Source organism: Brassica napus, chromosome C6 (genome assembly GCF_020379485.1).
Source record: "Brassica napus cultivar Da-Ae chromosome C6, Da-Ae, whole genome shotgun sequence".
Lineage (NCBI taxonomy): Eukaryota > Viridiplantae > Streptophyta > Magnoliopsida > Brassicales > Brassicaceae > Brassica > Brassica napus.
In genome coordinates this window covers 10,879,167-10,891,949 of record NC_063449.1, presented here as the reverse complement: position 1 = coordinate 10,891,949, position 12,783 = coordinate 10,879,167, and the positions used below count along the sequence as shown (strand labels likewise).

Sequence of the window (12,783 nt, the reverse complement as noted above, 5' to 3'; positions counted from 1 at the left end):
AATTTTGTTTTTTCTTTTGTTTGGAGAGTAATAAGTTATGTAGTGGTCTATTTACAAGCACTGGTTCAATGTTGGGGAGTGATTTGCAAGGTCTGTTTCAGAGATCAAAACAGTAAAAGAAAGACTTAGGCGACTCCTATCTCTCACTGGAGTATTTGGTTCTTGCTTTTTGAAGAACCCTAAGGAACGAACACTCAACCGGATCTGATGATATGAACTCGATCTAAATAGATAGAGAACTGATGGATTGTTTAGTGACACAAAGGGCTGCGGAAGACCCGATGATACTACCAGAAGTTTCAATGGCCGCTTGATTTGACACACAAGTCCGGCTCAAAGAAAGGGATTCACTCGGAGATAACCTCACCAAGAGAACAAGGATGTTCTAAGCAAAGAACAAAGAGAGAAAACTCAATAAGGAATAAGGAAAATCGATTGCTTTATTTCATGGATGTGTTCTCACACTTATACAACTTGTAGTCAAAGATACTAAATAGAAATGTATGAAAAAGAGACATAGAAAATAGATAGAAGACCAGATCTAGTCAAAGCACATAAAATAATGTTGACTGGTCGATTTGAACCCTTCGGCTACCCTTGTCCAGATTCAGTGCTTCCGACAGCACGTCCCGCGGTAAGGAGCAGTACACAGCCGGTACGGTCTTCATGTTCGGACGGGTGATTCTCATGGACTGTTCCGGGCCAATTGGAGGCTATGTCACCAGACAGCCTTAAGAGTCTTGCCTTAGAAAGATTTGGCTGCTCAAAGTTCATGAACTGATCGAAGTGTCGGATCAGTTCATCAGAACGATCGTCGGCCCGGCCTAAACGACTTACGAGAGAGAGGCCACGGTCGGATTCGGATTCTACTCTACCAACTTCAGTTTTGGCTTGACCGATGGACTTAGCATGGCGAACAGGACGGGAGAGGCGAGCTTCAGTACGGTTGATTTGGTCATCTGGTCACGGGTTATGCTGAAGCTCCAATCCGGACGTGTGCGGGTCGAGTCGGTACACGGCCCGATCAGTCTGTCTTGTCAAATCGATGGACTGAACCTCAGTTGCATTGTTCCGGACGTTCTGAACCTCGTTTTGATCTGATTCCATGGACTGATCCTCGGACTGGGGCACATCATTCCCTCCTTCTTCAAAAGGATTTGACCACAAATCCGGATCATCGACAAGAAACAGGGAAAGATCAGAAACGTTAAAGCTCGAAGAAATGTCATACTTACCTTGAAGATCAAGTTGATAAGCATTGTCATTGATCTTTTTAAGGATCTGGAATGGACCATCGACCCGAGGCATAAGTTTGGACTTTCTTTCTTCCGGGAATCGCTCCTTTCTCAAGGGAACCCAAACAAGATCACCTTCTTTGAAAATAACCTCCTTTCTTTTCTGATTGGCATAACTTTTATAGATCTCGGTCTTGGCCTCAATGTTTGCACGAACTTGTTCATGTAGTTTCTTGATAGTGGCCGCCTTCCTTTCGCCATCAGTACTAACTCTTTCACTCAAAGGCAAAGGTAAAAGATCAAGTGGGCACAAAGGATTAAACCCATAAATAACTTCAAAAGGAGAAAACTTACTAGCAGAATGCATTGCATGATTATAAGCAAATTCAACATGTGGTAAGCATTCTTCCCAAAGTCTAAGATTCTTTTTAACCAAAGATCTAAGCAGGGCAGACAAGATTCGATTAACAACTTCAGTTTGACCATCAGTTTGTGGATGACAAGTTGTAGAAAACATCAATCTCGTTCCTAGCTTAGACCATAAAGTTTTCCAAAAATAACTAAGGAACTTAGCATCACGATCATATACAATGGTCTTAGGCATTCCATGTAATCTAACAATTTCTCTAAAGAACAGATTAGCAACTTGTATGGCATCATCAGTTTTATGGCAAGGAATAAAATGAGCCATTTTCGAAAATCTGTCTACCACAACAAAGATTGAATCTCGTCCAGACTTAGACCTTGGCAATCCAAACACGAAATCCATAGAAATGTCTACCCAAGGATGAGAAGGAATAGGAAGTGCAGAATACAAACCGTGATTTGAAGCTTTGGATTTAGACTTCTTGCACACCACACATCGGCCATAGATCCGTTCCACACCTTTCATCAAGCTTGGCCAATAGAAGTGATCATGAACCGCCTTGTAAGTTTTCTTAACACCAAAGTGTCCCATAAAACCTCCTCCATGAGCTTCCCTGGGAAATAATTCCCTCAAAGAACATTGGGGCACACACAAGCGGTTATCACAGAATAGGAATCCCGAGTTTTGAAAATACTCTCCATAAGCAACCTTGAAACATTTTCGAAAAACCTCTTTGAAATCTTGATCAGATGCATACAAATCTTTGATAAACTCAAAACCAAGTAATTTTGTTTCAAGGGTCGAGAGAAGAGTATACCTTCTACACAAGGCATCAGCCACGACATTCTCCTTACCTTGCTTGTATTTGATCACATAAGGGAACGTCTCAATGAACTCCACCCAACAAGCATGCCTCTTGTTTAGCTTTTGCTGGCCCTTAAGGTGTTTCAGGGATTGGTGGTCGGTATGGATGATGAACTCCTTCGGCCAAAGATAGTGCTGCCATGTTTGAAGAGCCCTCACCAATGCGTAAAGCTCTTGGTCATAGGTGGGATAGTTGAGCGTAGCTCCTCCAAGCTTTTCACTGAAATAGGCAATGGGTGTTTGGTCCTGCATCAACACAGCACCAATACCAACTCCGGAGGCATCACATTCAATTTCAAAAGCATTAGAAAAATCAGGAAGTACAAGTAAAGGAACTTGAGTCAACTTCCCTTTGAGAATTTGAAATGCCTCTTCTTGAACTTGTTCCCATTTGAACCCAACGTTCTTCTTGATCACCTCCGTAAGTGGGGCTGCTATGGTACTGAAGTTCGGAACAAAACGTCTATAGAACCCGGCCAGGCCATGGAAGCTTCTCACCTCGCCCACGGTAGTTGGACTCGGCCAGTCTCGAATGGCCTTGATCTTTTCCTCGTCCACTCGAAGTCCAACTGCACCTACAACAAAACCTAGAAAGACCACATGATCTGTGCCAAAAGAACACTTTCCAAGGTTAGCAAATAGGCGTTCCTTCCTAAGGACCTCAAGAACGGATTTTAGATGCATTTGGTGTTCATCAAGGTTTTTGCTGTAAACAAGAATATCATCAAAGTAAACAACAACAAAGTGACCAATGAACGATCTTAAGACATGATTCATTAGACGCATAAAAGTACTAGGTGCATTTGTGAGACCAAAGGGCATAACAAGCCACTCATACAAACCTAGTTTTGTTTTAAAAGCGGTTTTCCATTCATCACCTTCTTTCATCCTAATCTGATGGTAGCCACTTTTCAAATCAATTTTAGAAAAGACTCTAGAACCATGAAGTTCATCAAGCATATCGTCAAGACGAGGGATAGGATGTCGATACTTGACCGTGATGTTATTAATGGTCCGACAGTCCACACACATCCTCCATGAGCCATCCTTCTTTGGTACGAGCAAGACAGGCACGACACAAGGGCTAAGGCTTTCTCTGATATAACCTTTCTCAAGTAGTTCACCAATTTGTTTCTCAAGCTCCTTGGTCTCGACCGGATTGGTGCGGTACGCTGGTCGGTTAGGTAGAGACGCGCCCGGGACGAAGTCGATCTGATGCCCAATGCCTCTTACTGGTGGCAATCCTTTAGGATTCTCATCTGGAAACACATCAGAATACTCCTGCAAAACATCTAGAAGTTCACTCGGAATCTCCGGTGCAAAGTCAGAGGAAGAAGAAACCATAAGAGATTCTTTATACACAAGTAAAAGAAATGGCTTTTGAGAGCAAAGAGACTTCCTGATCTGACCTTCTTTGATAAAGAAGTTAGAGTTTCTGGTAGACGTTTCAGGCTTGTCCTTCTTAGGTTCCTGGTCTCGACCATTCTTAAGTTGGACTTGATCTTGATGAACCTCCAAAGGAGTTAAGGGAACCAAAGTGATTTTCTTTCCCTTGTGATCAAAAGAGTGTCGGTTTGTAAAACCATCATGCACAGCCTTCTTATCAAATTGCCAAGGCCGGCCCAAAAGAATGTGGCATGCATCCATGGGCAGAACGTTGCAAACAACCTCGTCCTCATATCGGCCAATGGTAAGGGGGACGGTCACTTGTTCCTTTACGTATTGTTCTCCAGATTCATTGAGCCACTCCAACCTGAAAGGACGAGAAAGAGGCCGAGTAACAAGCCCAAGTTTCTTTACAAGGGTGTCACTAGCCACATTAGTGCAACTACCTCCATCTATGATCAAAGAACAAACTTTTTCTGAAATGAGACATCTAGAATGAAAGAGATTCTCCCTTTGTTCTTTGTCGTTGATCTTTGGTTGCACACTCAAGGATCTTATAGTAACCAACAGTGGACCATGAGCCGGACATTCAAGGCTGTCCTCATCAAAGATCGGACCAGAATCTTCTAGAAAGGTCGAGCAGAACTCGTCAATCACGCCATCGACCTCTTGGTCGAAAATGGGGCCATAGGCATCGTCCATTGGTTTTCTAGCAACAAGGAGAGGGCCATGAGCTGGGTAATCAAGTGTCTCATCTTCATCAAAGACTGGTCCAAGATCCTCCTTTTCATCTTCGGATTCTACTTCTCCGTTCTCCAAAAGAACCATCACCTTTTGGTTTGGACACCGATTAGCATAGTGGCCAAGGCCATGACATCTGAAGCACTGAATGTCTCGGGTTCGTTTTGAAGTTTCCACATTCTTTTCTCTATCAACATGAGCAGGGGCATTAGTCTTAAAAGCATTATTTGTTGTGGTCGAAGACTTACCCTTATCTTGATAGTTGGCTTTGGATGTAAAAGAGGGTTTGGGAGCAAAGGACGGTTTAGAGATGCCCTTTCTTTTGACTTGCTGTTCGATCAGAATAGTCTTGTGTAACATCTGCTCCATGTTGTCGTACTCTTGAAGCTCCATACGATCTTGGATGTCACGGTTGAGACCGGTGAGAAACCTAGCCATGGTGGCGTCTAGGGGTTCATTCACATCTGCCTTGATCATGAGGATCTCCATCTCTTGGTGATATTCCTCAACTGACTTGGTTCCTTGCAGCAAACATCTCAATTTGTGTTGGAGATCGCGGTGATAGTGATCAGGAACAAAGCGTCTCCTCATGATCATGGTGAGCTCGGCCCAAGTATCAACTGGTCTTTCATCTGCTCTCCTCCTGTGAGTCACAACTTGATCATACCAATTAATAGCAGAGCCAGAGAATTCAGAAGCCACAAGCCTAACCTTTCTAAGATCATTAAAATTTTGACAATCGAAAACAAGTTCAATTTTTCTTTCCCATTCTAGAAAAGCATCCAGGTCATTCTTGCCCTCAAAACTTGGAATTTTCAATTTCAATCCACCCAAACCATTATCAGCTCGATCATTTCTAGCAAATGGATTGACATCACCTTGGTTTTGGTTTCTAGGTCCTCTCCTAGGCCGGTTGATGGATCGGTCGTCCTCATCTTCGGACTCCTCCTCTTGGATGTCATGGTCGGATCGGCTGCGTCTCCTTGGTCGATCGCGCCTGGCTCCGGTTTGAGATCAAGTTGACCGGTTGATTTGAAGCTCATCAAGTCTCTGATGGATCTGTTTCAAACCTGTATTCAACAAGTTAGTCATAGAATCATTCAAATCTCTCATTTGCAAGTTAGACAAGCCGGCCATAGAGTTTCCGGGACGGTTCATTTCTTCTCCACTACTGATGGTTTTCCTGAAAATCTTAAACACAGAGAGTTAGATAAAACCTCACACTCTCAGGTGTTTAACTTTGCCCACACACGTGTTTCACTCAATTTGGTATTCACACAAAAGTGTTTCCCTTAAAGTTCTAAGAGAACAAACTAGATAACCCAAAAATGAGAATCCCAAGTGAACCACCCAAAGAACAAGATAGAGAGATAAGAGATTTAACAAGGGAAATCTGTATTAACCACCTCCAAGGCCGGATTTCTCCTCGGCCAGCAGGCTTACTCTTCCACCACCAAACCACAATCGAAATCTATATATATATATATATATATTTTTTTTTATTTTTTTTTTGATTAGATCTTTTTTTTTAAATATGGATGGTAAAGAGGGGCCCGGATTTAAGATAGATAGAAGAAGTATTTTTATGAAGAAAATGGTAGATGAGAAAGATGGAATGAAAGGAGATACCGGAAGAGTGGCTCTGATACCACTTTAAGAACCCTAAGGAACAAACACTCAACCGGATATGATGATATGAACTCGATCTAAATAGATAGAGAACTGATGGATTGTTTAGTGACACAAAGGGCTGCGGAAGACCCATGATACTACCAGAAGTTTCAATGGCCGCTTGATTTGACACACAAGTCCGGCTCAAAGAAAGGGATTCACTTGGAGATAACCTCACCAAGAGAACAAGGATGTTCTAAGCAAAGAACAAAGAGAGAAAACTCAAAAAGGAATAAGGAAAATCGATTGCTTTATTTCATGGATGTGTTCTCATACTTATACAACTTGTAGTCAAAGATACTAAATAGAAATGTATGAAAAAGAGACATAGAAAATAGATAGAAGACCAGATCTAGTCAAAGCACAGAAAATAATGTTGACTGGTCGATTTGAACCCTTCGGCTACCCTTGTCCAGATTCAGTGCATCCGACAGCACGTCCCGCGGTAAGGAGCAGTACACAGCCGGTACGGTCTTCATGTTCGGACGGGTGATTCTCATGGACTGTTCCGGGCCAATTGGAGGCTATGTCATCAGACAGCCTTAAGAGTCTTGCCTTAGAAAGATTTGGCTGCTCAAAGTTCATGAACTGATCGAAGTTTCGGATCACTTCATCAGAACGATCGTCGGCTCGGCCTAAACGACTTAAGAGAGAGAGGCCACGGTCGGATTCGGATTCTACTCTACCAACTTCAGTTTTGGCTTGACCGATGGACTTAGCATGGCGAACAGGAGGGGAAAGGCGAGCTTCAGTACGGTTGATTTGGTCATCTGGTCGCGGGTTATGCTGAAGCTCCAATCCGGACGTGTGCGGGTCGAGTCGGTACACGGCCCGATCAGTCTGTCCTGTCCGATCGATGGACTGAACCTCAGTTGCATTGTTCCGGACGTTCTGAACCTCATTCTGATCTTATTCCATGGACTGATCCTCGGACTGGGGCACATCACTTTTGTTGATGATAAACAGTCCCTTAAGGATTTTCAGATATCTGAGAGAAGCATCCTCTGACTGGAAGAGATGACAACCGGTTGACTACAGAATCTGAAGAGATGACAGAATGGTAATCAACTATGTACCAAACTTTTATCTTTCTTTTTTTAACAATTTGGACAACAGCTGACTAAAGGTAATCAATTTTTTTTTCAGTTGATATCTCTCGATATGGTTGCACTTATTACGGGAGAAAAATATTGAGGAGAATTAGAATGTAGAGTAAAGGATTTTAAGTAAGTTACACACTCAGAAGGCCAAAACCATTTGTTTATCTATGAGATCCACACACAGTTGTCTGTGCACGTATGAAACATTGTTTGATTGTATGGAAATATTATGTACACTTATCTTGCAATGATTTTGAAGAATCTTTGTCCTTTCAGGTGCGACTAATGGGGTGGTGGGTGCTGTTAATCTGCTAAAATCGATGCTGGGTCGAGGTGAACTATGATATACGGTTAGCCAAACGTTTTATCTTCTAATCATTGATTTTAAAAACGTTTCTTTATTAAATGCTTAAAGTCTTTAAAACTGGTGAATCAAGAAAAACCAGTTCGTCGGCTTTCTAACAACCTTTTTTCTTTTACGATCTTTTAGAATATATAAGGTACAACTAAACTTTAGATTTTTTTTAATGGTTCGTATAGTTGATGATTACAAATATGGTGAAGAGAACCTCCATTTTCTTTTCTGATAGAGGAGCAAACAATGAAAGAAATGAGGAATAAGATCAGAAATCACATGTTCATGCTTTTGGTAAGTTTATTTGGAGGCTCTTAAACTATGGTCTTAGTGTGATATGTATCTTTTCCCATATTAATGAATGCTCTTTAATTTTATTTGTTACTCTCCAGATCGTTTGATGGATATGAGGTTAGCAAACTGTATGTGTTTTTGCTGTGCATAATCTGGTTATATATGTGGAGTAGAGTCTATATTACTTTAACTGTTGTCGTCTTCATTCTCTGCAGGGGTTGGAAAAACCAATATCTTCTGAAATCCCAGTTGGCGATTTTGGAATTTAACCTGAACTGCTTGTGCTAATGTCAAAGGATCACAACCTGGTTTTACTTGATTAAAAAATCTCTAATTCTCTTTGTTTGGTGATCGCCTCCAGTTTCGTTTTTGTGACTTGATGAAGGAGGCAAAATAGAAGTTTTTCCTTATAAGCACAACAAAAGGGTCTCTACCACTGATACACCATTCAACTTTATTACGAGCTCTACAATCAGCTACATATGTATGCTGATTAAGTTTGCCATCTCTGGCATCCATGAAATTGCGTATTCCAAAATTATAATTTGGCTTTTCAGATGAAAAGGATTTCTTTCTGATGTTTGGTCTGAGAGTGAACACTGTGAAAAGAATATGCTCAACTCCTCGAACGAAGCTTGGAAGATAGAAGCAATACAACATCCAGCAGTCGAGTTTGAAGATCATAAAATTCAGGTGAATAAACTATTCTGGTCAATGATTATCTGTCATAATGTTTTATTTTTGCTGACATTATCTTAACATATTACACCGACAAATTCTTTGGATAAATCTATTGAACAATTATCTTTTTTCTTGCCAACTATTGAACAATTACTTTATACAGTACTACAAAGTTTAGGCAAACAAAACTTTGTAAACAATTCCTAATTTTTCATATAAAAAAATATCAAAAACATATCCCACTTATTTTAATAAAATTTAAAACTGAATAGTATATTCCATATATAATATTAAAAAAATCTGATTCATTATTAATATTACATTTAAAAATACGTATTTAAATAATCTGCATATCACCCATCTGCTATTTTTTACTGAATTTTTGCATCATGTCCCTCATTTGTTAAAATCAAAAATAATCGTTTAGGACTTCTCTGGTATATTTGAACTTGCAAAATTGTAAATTTAGAAATTATATTTACCAAAAACTAAAATAAATAGAAGCTTGGATTAGTTTTATGAAAATTTACAGATATCAGAAAATTAAATTTTTCAAACACTACATTTTTATCTAGAAGATTATGTGAACAAAATAGAAAAGACTAAAAATCCACAAACACACGACTTATTGCATGTATATATTTTACTACTTTCATTAAAAAGATAAAGATGAAATTTTCCAGAAAACGTATAAGAAAAAATGACTAGGATAACACTAAAAAAGTTTTTGTCACAAATATAGCCTCTAAAAAAAATGACCAAAATAACACTTAATGTTTTATCAAAAGAGATAAATATACACTTATACCCCAATGGTAAATTAATTTAGACATTAGAGTTTAGAGTTAAGGGGTGGGTTTAGGATTTAGGGTTTAGGGTTTATAGTTAAGGGTTGGGGTTTAGAGTTTAGGGTTTAGGATTTAGGGTTTAGAGTTTAAGGTTTAGAGTTTATGGTTTAGGGTTTAGGGTTTAGAATTGGGGAGTGTGGTTTTGGGATAAGATTTCAAATTTTGAAAAATAAAAAAAATTAAATTTTTCAAAAGATAAAATACTATTTTGGTCATTTTAGTTTTTGAGGGCTATTTTTGTGACATAAACTTAGAAATGTGCTATTTTGGAGATAAGCCCAACATATAATAGTTTAAGAGTCCTACTAAATAACTTCGCAAAACATATAAAACATAAATAAAAATAGATAACTTAAAATAAAACAAGCATATATATCAAAAGTATAGACTATAAAAAACGTAGCTCTATTAAAATCATCTCAACAATATTATAAAATTTAATTAATCGTAAAAAGACTGAACTTGGTTAATAAAAAATCAAACAGTATTAATCCTTCAATCAAAAAAAGATCAAACAATATTTAACCTAAAGAAATCATAAATAAATAAACAATAACAATCATGAAATTAACTATTCAAAAAGGCAATTGCATTTAAATTTATAAATTGACTCAAAGAAATTAAAGTTGAATATTTTACCATCAAAAGGTTTCAGTTGAAAGAGGTCATAAAAATAAATAAGATGAACTACTGAATAAAGATTCACACATTATATAAAAATATTTTTTAAAATATAAATAAATATTAACTAAATATTTAATTAAAATAAATAAAACTAGAAAAACACAACTGAGAAAGCATTGAGTGCGTAGAAATGGAACTGTATCTAAAACAGAATTCACAATATAAACAATTAAACTTTCAAATCAAATTATTCTACATAATTAACCGAAATCCCGCGCTACGATATACCACAAGTTGATCATTCGTTTTGTCTACACCTACACTATGAAACAAAACCCAAAATCTGTCTGTAAACGTACAAAGATCACTTCTACACTCTTGGGCCTTGGCACATTTACTGATCAAGTAAATATAAAACTCTTAAACGCAATAAATAGTGAGAGAGAGATATCATAAGCAAAGCATATCGTGCTGAGACAAAAGCCATGTTCTTTACGTTGACGCGGACGCAGCGTCAAGCCGCAAGCGGCTATAATTAACTAACAAGATGGAGAAATTTAATAGCAGGGTCGGTAGTAAGTTGCCGCCGGCGACTATTGCTAGTGATCGTGTCCGTGTTTTCATCGACGCTGTAAATATTAGCGGCTGAAGCCGACGCTGCGTCTCAAACATGTGTCGCTAGCTTCTAATCATGGCATATTTTTATCGCCTTCGTTAACGCAGTGCGTTCCGGAAACGAACAGGCCTAAAGTAAACAAATAAAACTCTCTGAAACTGCATAAGAATCCAATAAAACACTAGTTACATCAGCCTCTACATAGTTTGAAGACGTGTATAACAGATTCCATTTCAAGCACTCAAATCCTGGACCATCAACTCTTACTCTTACGGCACTGTTGCTCTCCAGATTGTAGTATAAAAGATGTAGAAAGGAGATTTTACTCCATACTTTGGGGAGAACACAACTTCACCTCTATCAGTCACTCCAACAATATGTCCATAAGCCGTACGTAATGTCCTCCACGGAAGAGACTTTTCATAGACATGCTTTGACCATTCGCGTTCCACTAAAACCCACAGCGCAAAGTGGTCAACATCATTATCATCAACCGCACCTAGTTTACCCTTGTAGTTTATCAGATTAGATGATCTCCATGAGATCAACTCAAATCTCTCAGACCTAACATCAAAGCAAACGATCATTTTTTTGTTGTCCACACTTGTTGGATAATACAAAACACCATTGATGATGCACTGCCCTTTACGACCAATTTCAGTCTGACCTTTATTGCAACAGTCTATGTTTCTCCATAAGAGATCTTTACCTCCATTCTCTAACGTGAGAACTTGATGCTGAGGAGACAAGTCCTCCTCCTTCTTCATGTCTTTTCCACCACACACCCATGTTATAGACAAGACCTTGAACTGCTTCTCGATTGGATCATACCCTAAGTAGCTTTTTGCCGAATTCACTTTCTTAATTAGTTGTCAGTTTAGGCAAAGTTACAGACTCTCCTGTGATGGGATTAGAAACCACCAAGACTATAGAATCATCTCCTAGATATTTTTGACAGAACAATCCGTTGACAGGGCCAAGCAGTTTCATCCTCCCATCTTTGATGGGCATCATATGATGAAGAGTGGCTACAAGAGATGTAACCTCGTCTGGATTTGGATTTGGATTTTGAGGTGTAGAAGAACAACTTTCCTTGTTCGACCAAGGTGAAAAGGAACCTCGGTGGATCTGGAGGTTTGGTGGTCGGGAACAACACCTTGTAATATGGTCTGCGAATTATCGAACACCAGGGCTTGGACACGCAGCGACACTTTGCCATAGACTTGATCGACATCTTCGACAAGATCAATAGGGAGCTCATCAAAGTACTCTCTTTTGTCCTCCAGAGCTCGAACATTGTTTATTTGATCTGGTGCGGTTAGGTTTACCTCCGAGATCGGCTGCTTATGGTTTCTCATCATCGATGCTGATCTTCTGCGGTTAGGTTTAACAAAAGGGTTTTTTCACAACCAAAATGTTAGTGTATATCTCCTCCAAACGTTGATAAAATTTACTGGATCCGCATAAGATTTACCGCCTCCGTTTTGTCAGGATTGTTTGCGATCCTTCAGTTTCAATAAACCCTATCCCTATGCTTGAGATACACTCAATAAAGTTGGGCTTTATTAATACAAGGAACAAATTGAGCCTTTATTAAGGCCCAATAAATTTGTTAAAAATTTAAGTGAAGATTTGGTTATTCATCGTGAAGTTCCGCCGCATAGATTCGAGTCCCGGTGACCGTCGATTAAAATAGGGTAAAAAAGGTGGCCTCTATGGATGCTTTCGGCAAGTTCCCGGCTCAGCTCCAATGAACAGTCATCAAGCGCTAGTCAGGTCTCTTTTGAGAGCATCCGGATACAGGAACATCAAAAAACAAAAATTTAATAATTTACAAAATAGAATTTTATGAAAATAAAATAATCTAAATTTTATTATTTGTGAATAATGATATTTAATATAAATAATGAAACATTACATATATTTAATTTATTTTTATATTTTATAAATGGTTAAGCTCACTAACTAATAATCTAGACATACCTTTAGTCGTTTTTCACA

The 12,783-nt window shown here is 38.9% G+C and overlaps 1 protein-coding gene and 1 long non-coding RNA gene across 2 annotated transcripts; one reads left to right on the top strand and one right to left on the bottom strand.

The window, feature by feature from the left end:
- The first annotated feature begins 548 nt into the window (after positions 1-548).
- LOC125588758 lies at positions 549-8,142 on the top strand. Its single transcript, XR_007324894.1, has 5 exons — positions 549-7,324; positions 7,411-7,490; positions 7,641-7,714; positions 7,905-8,013; positions 8,112-8,142. It is a non-coding gene; the product is annotated as an uncharacterized LOC125588758 (long non-coding RNA).
- A 2,909-nt stretch (positions 8,143-11,051) lies between these two features.
- LOC125588339 (putative F-box protein At1g55070) lies at positions 11,052-12,143 on the bottom strand. Its single transcript, XM_048759637.1, has 2 exons — positions 11,827-12,143; positions 11,052-11,622 (listed from the first exon to the last, which is right to left on the bottom strand). The coding sequence occupies exons 1-2, from the start codon at positions 12,141-12,143 to the stop codon at positions 11,052-11,054; spliced, it is 888 nt and encodes a 295-aa protein (XP_048615594.1).
- Positions 12,144-12,783: the final 640 nt, after the last annotated feature.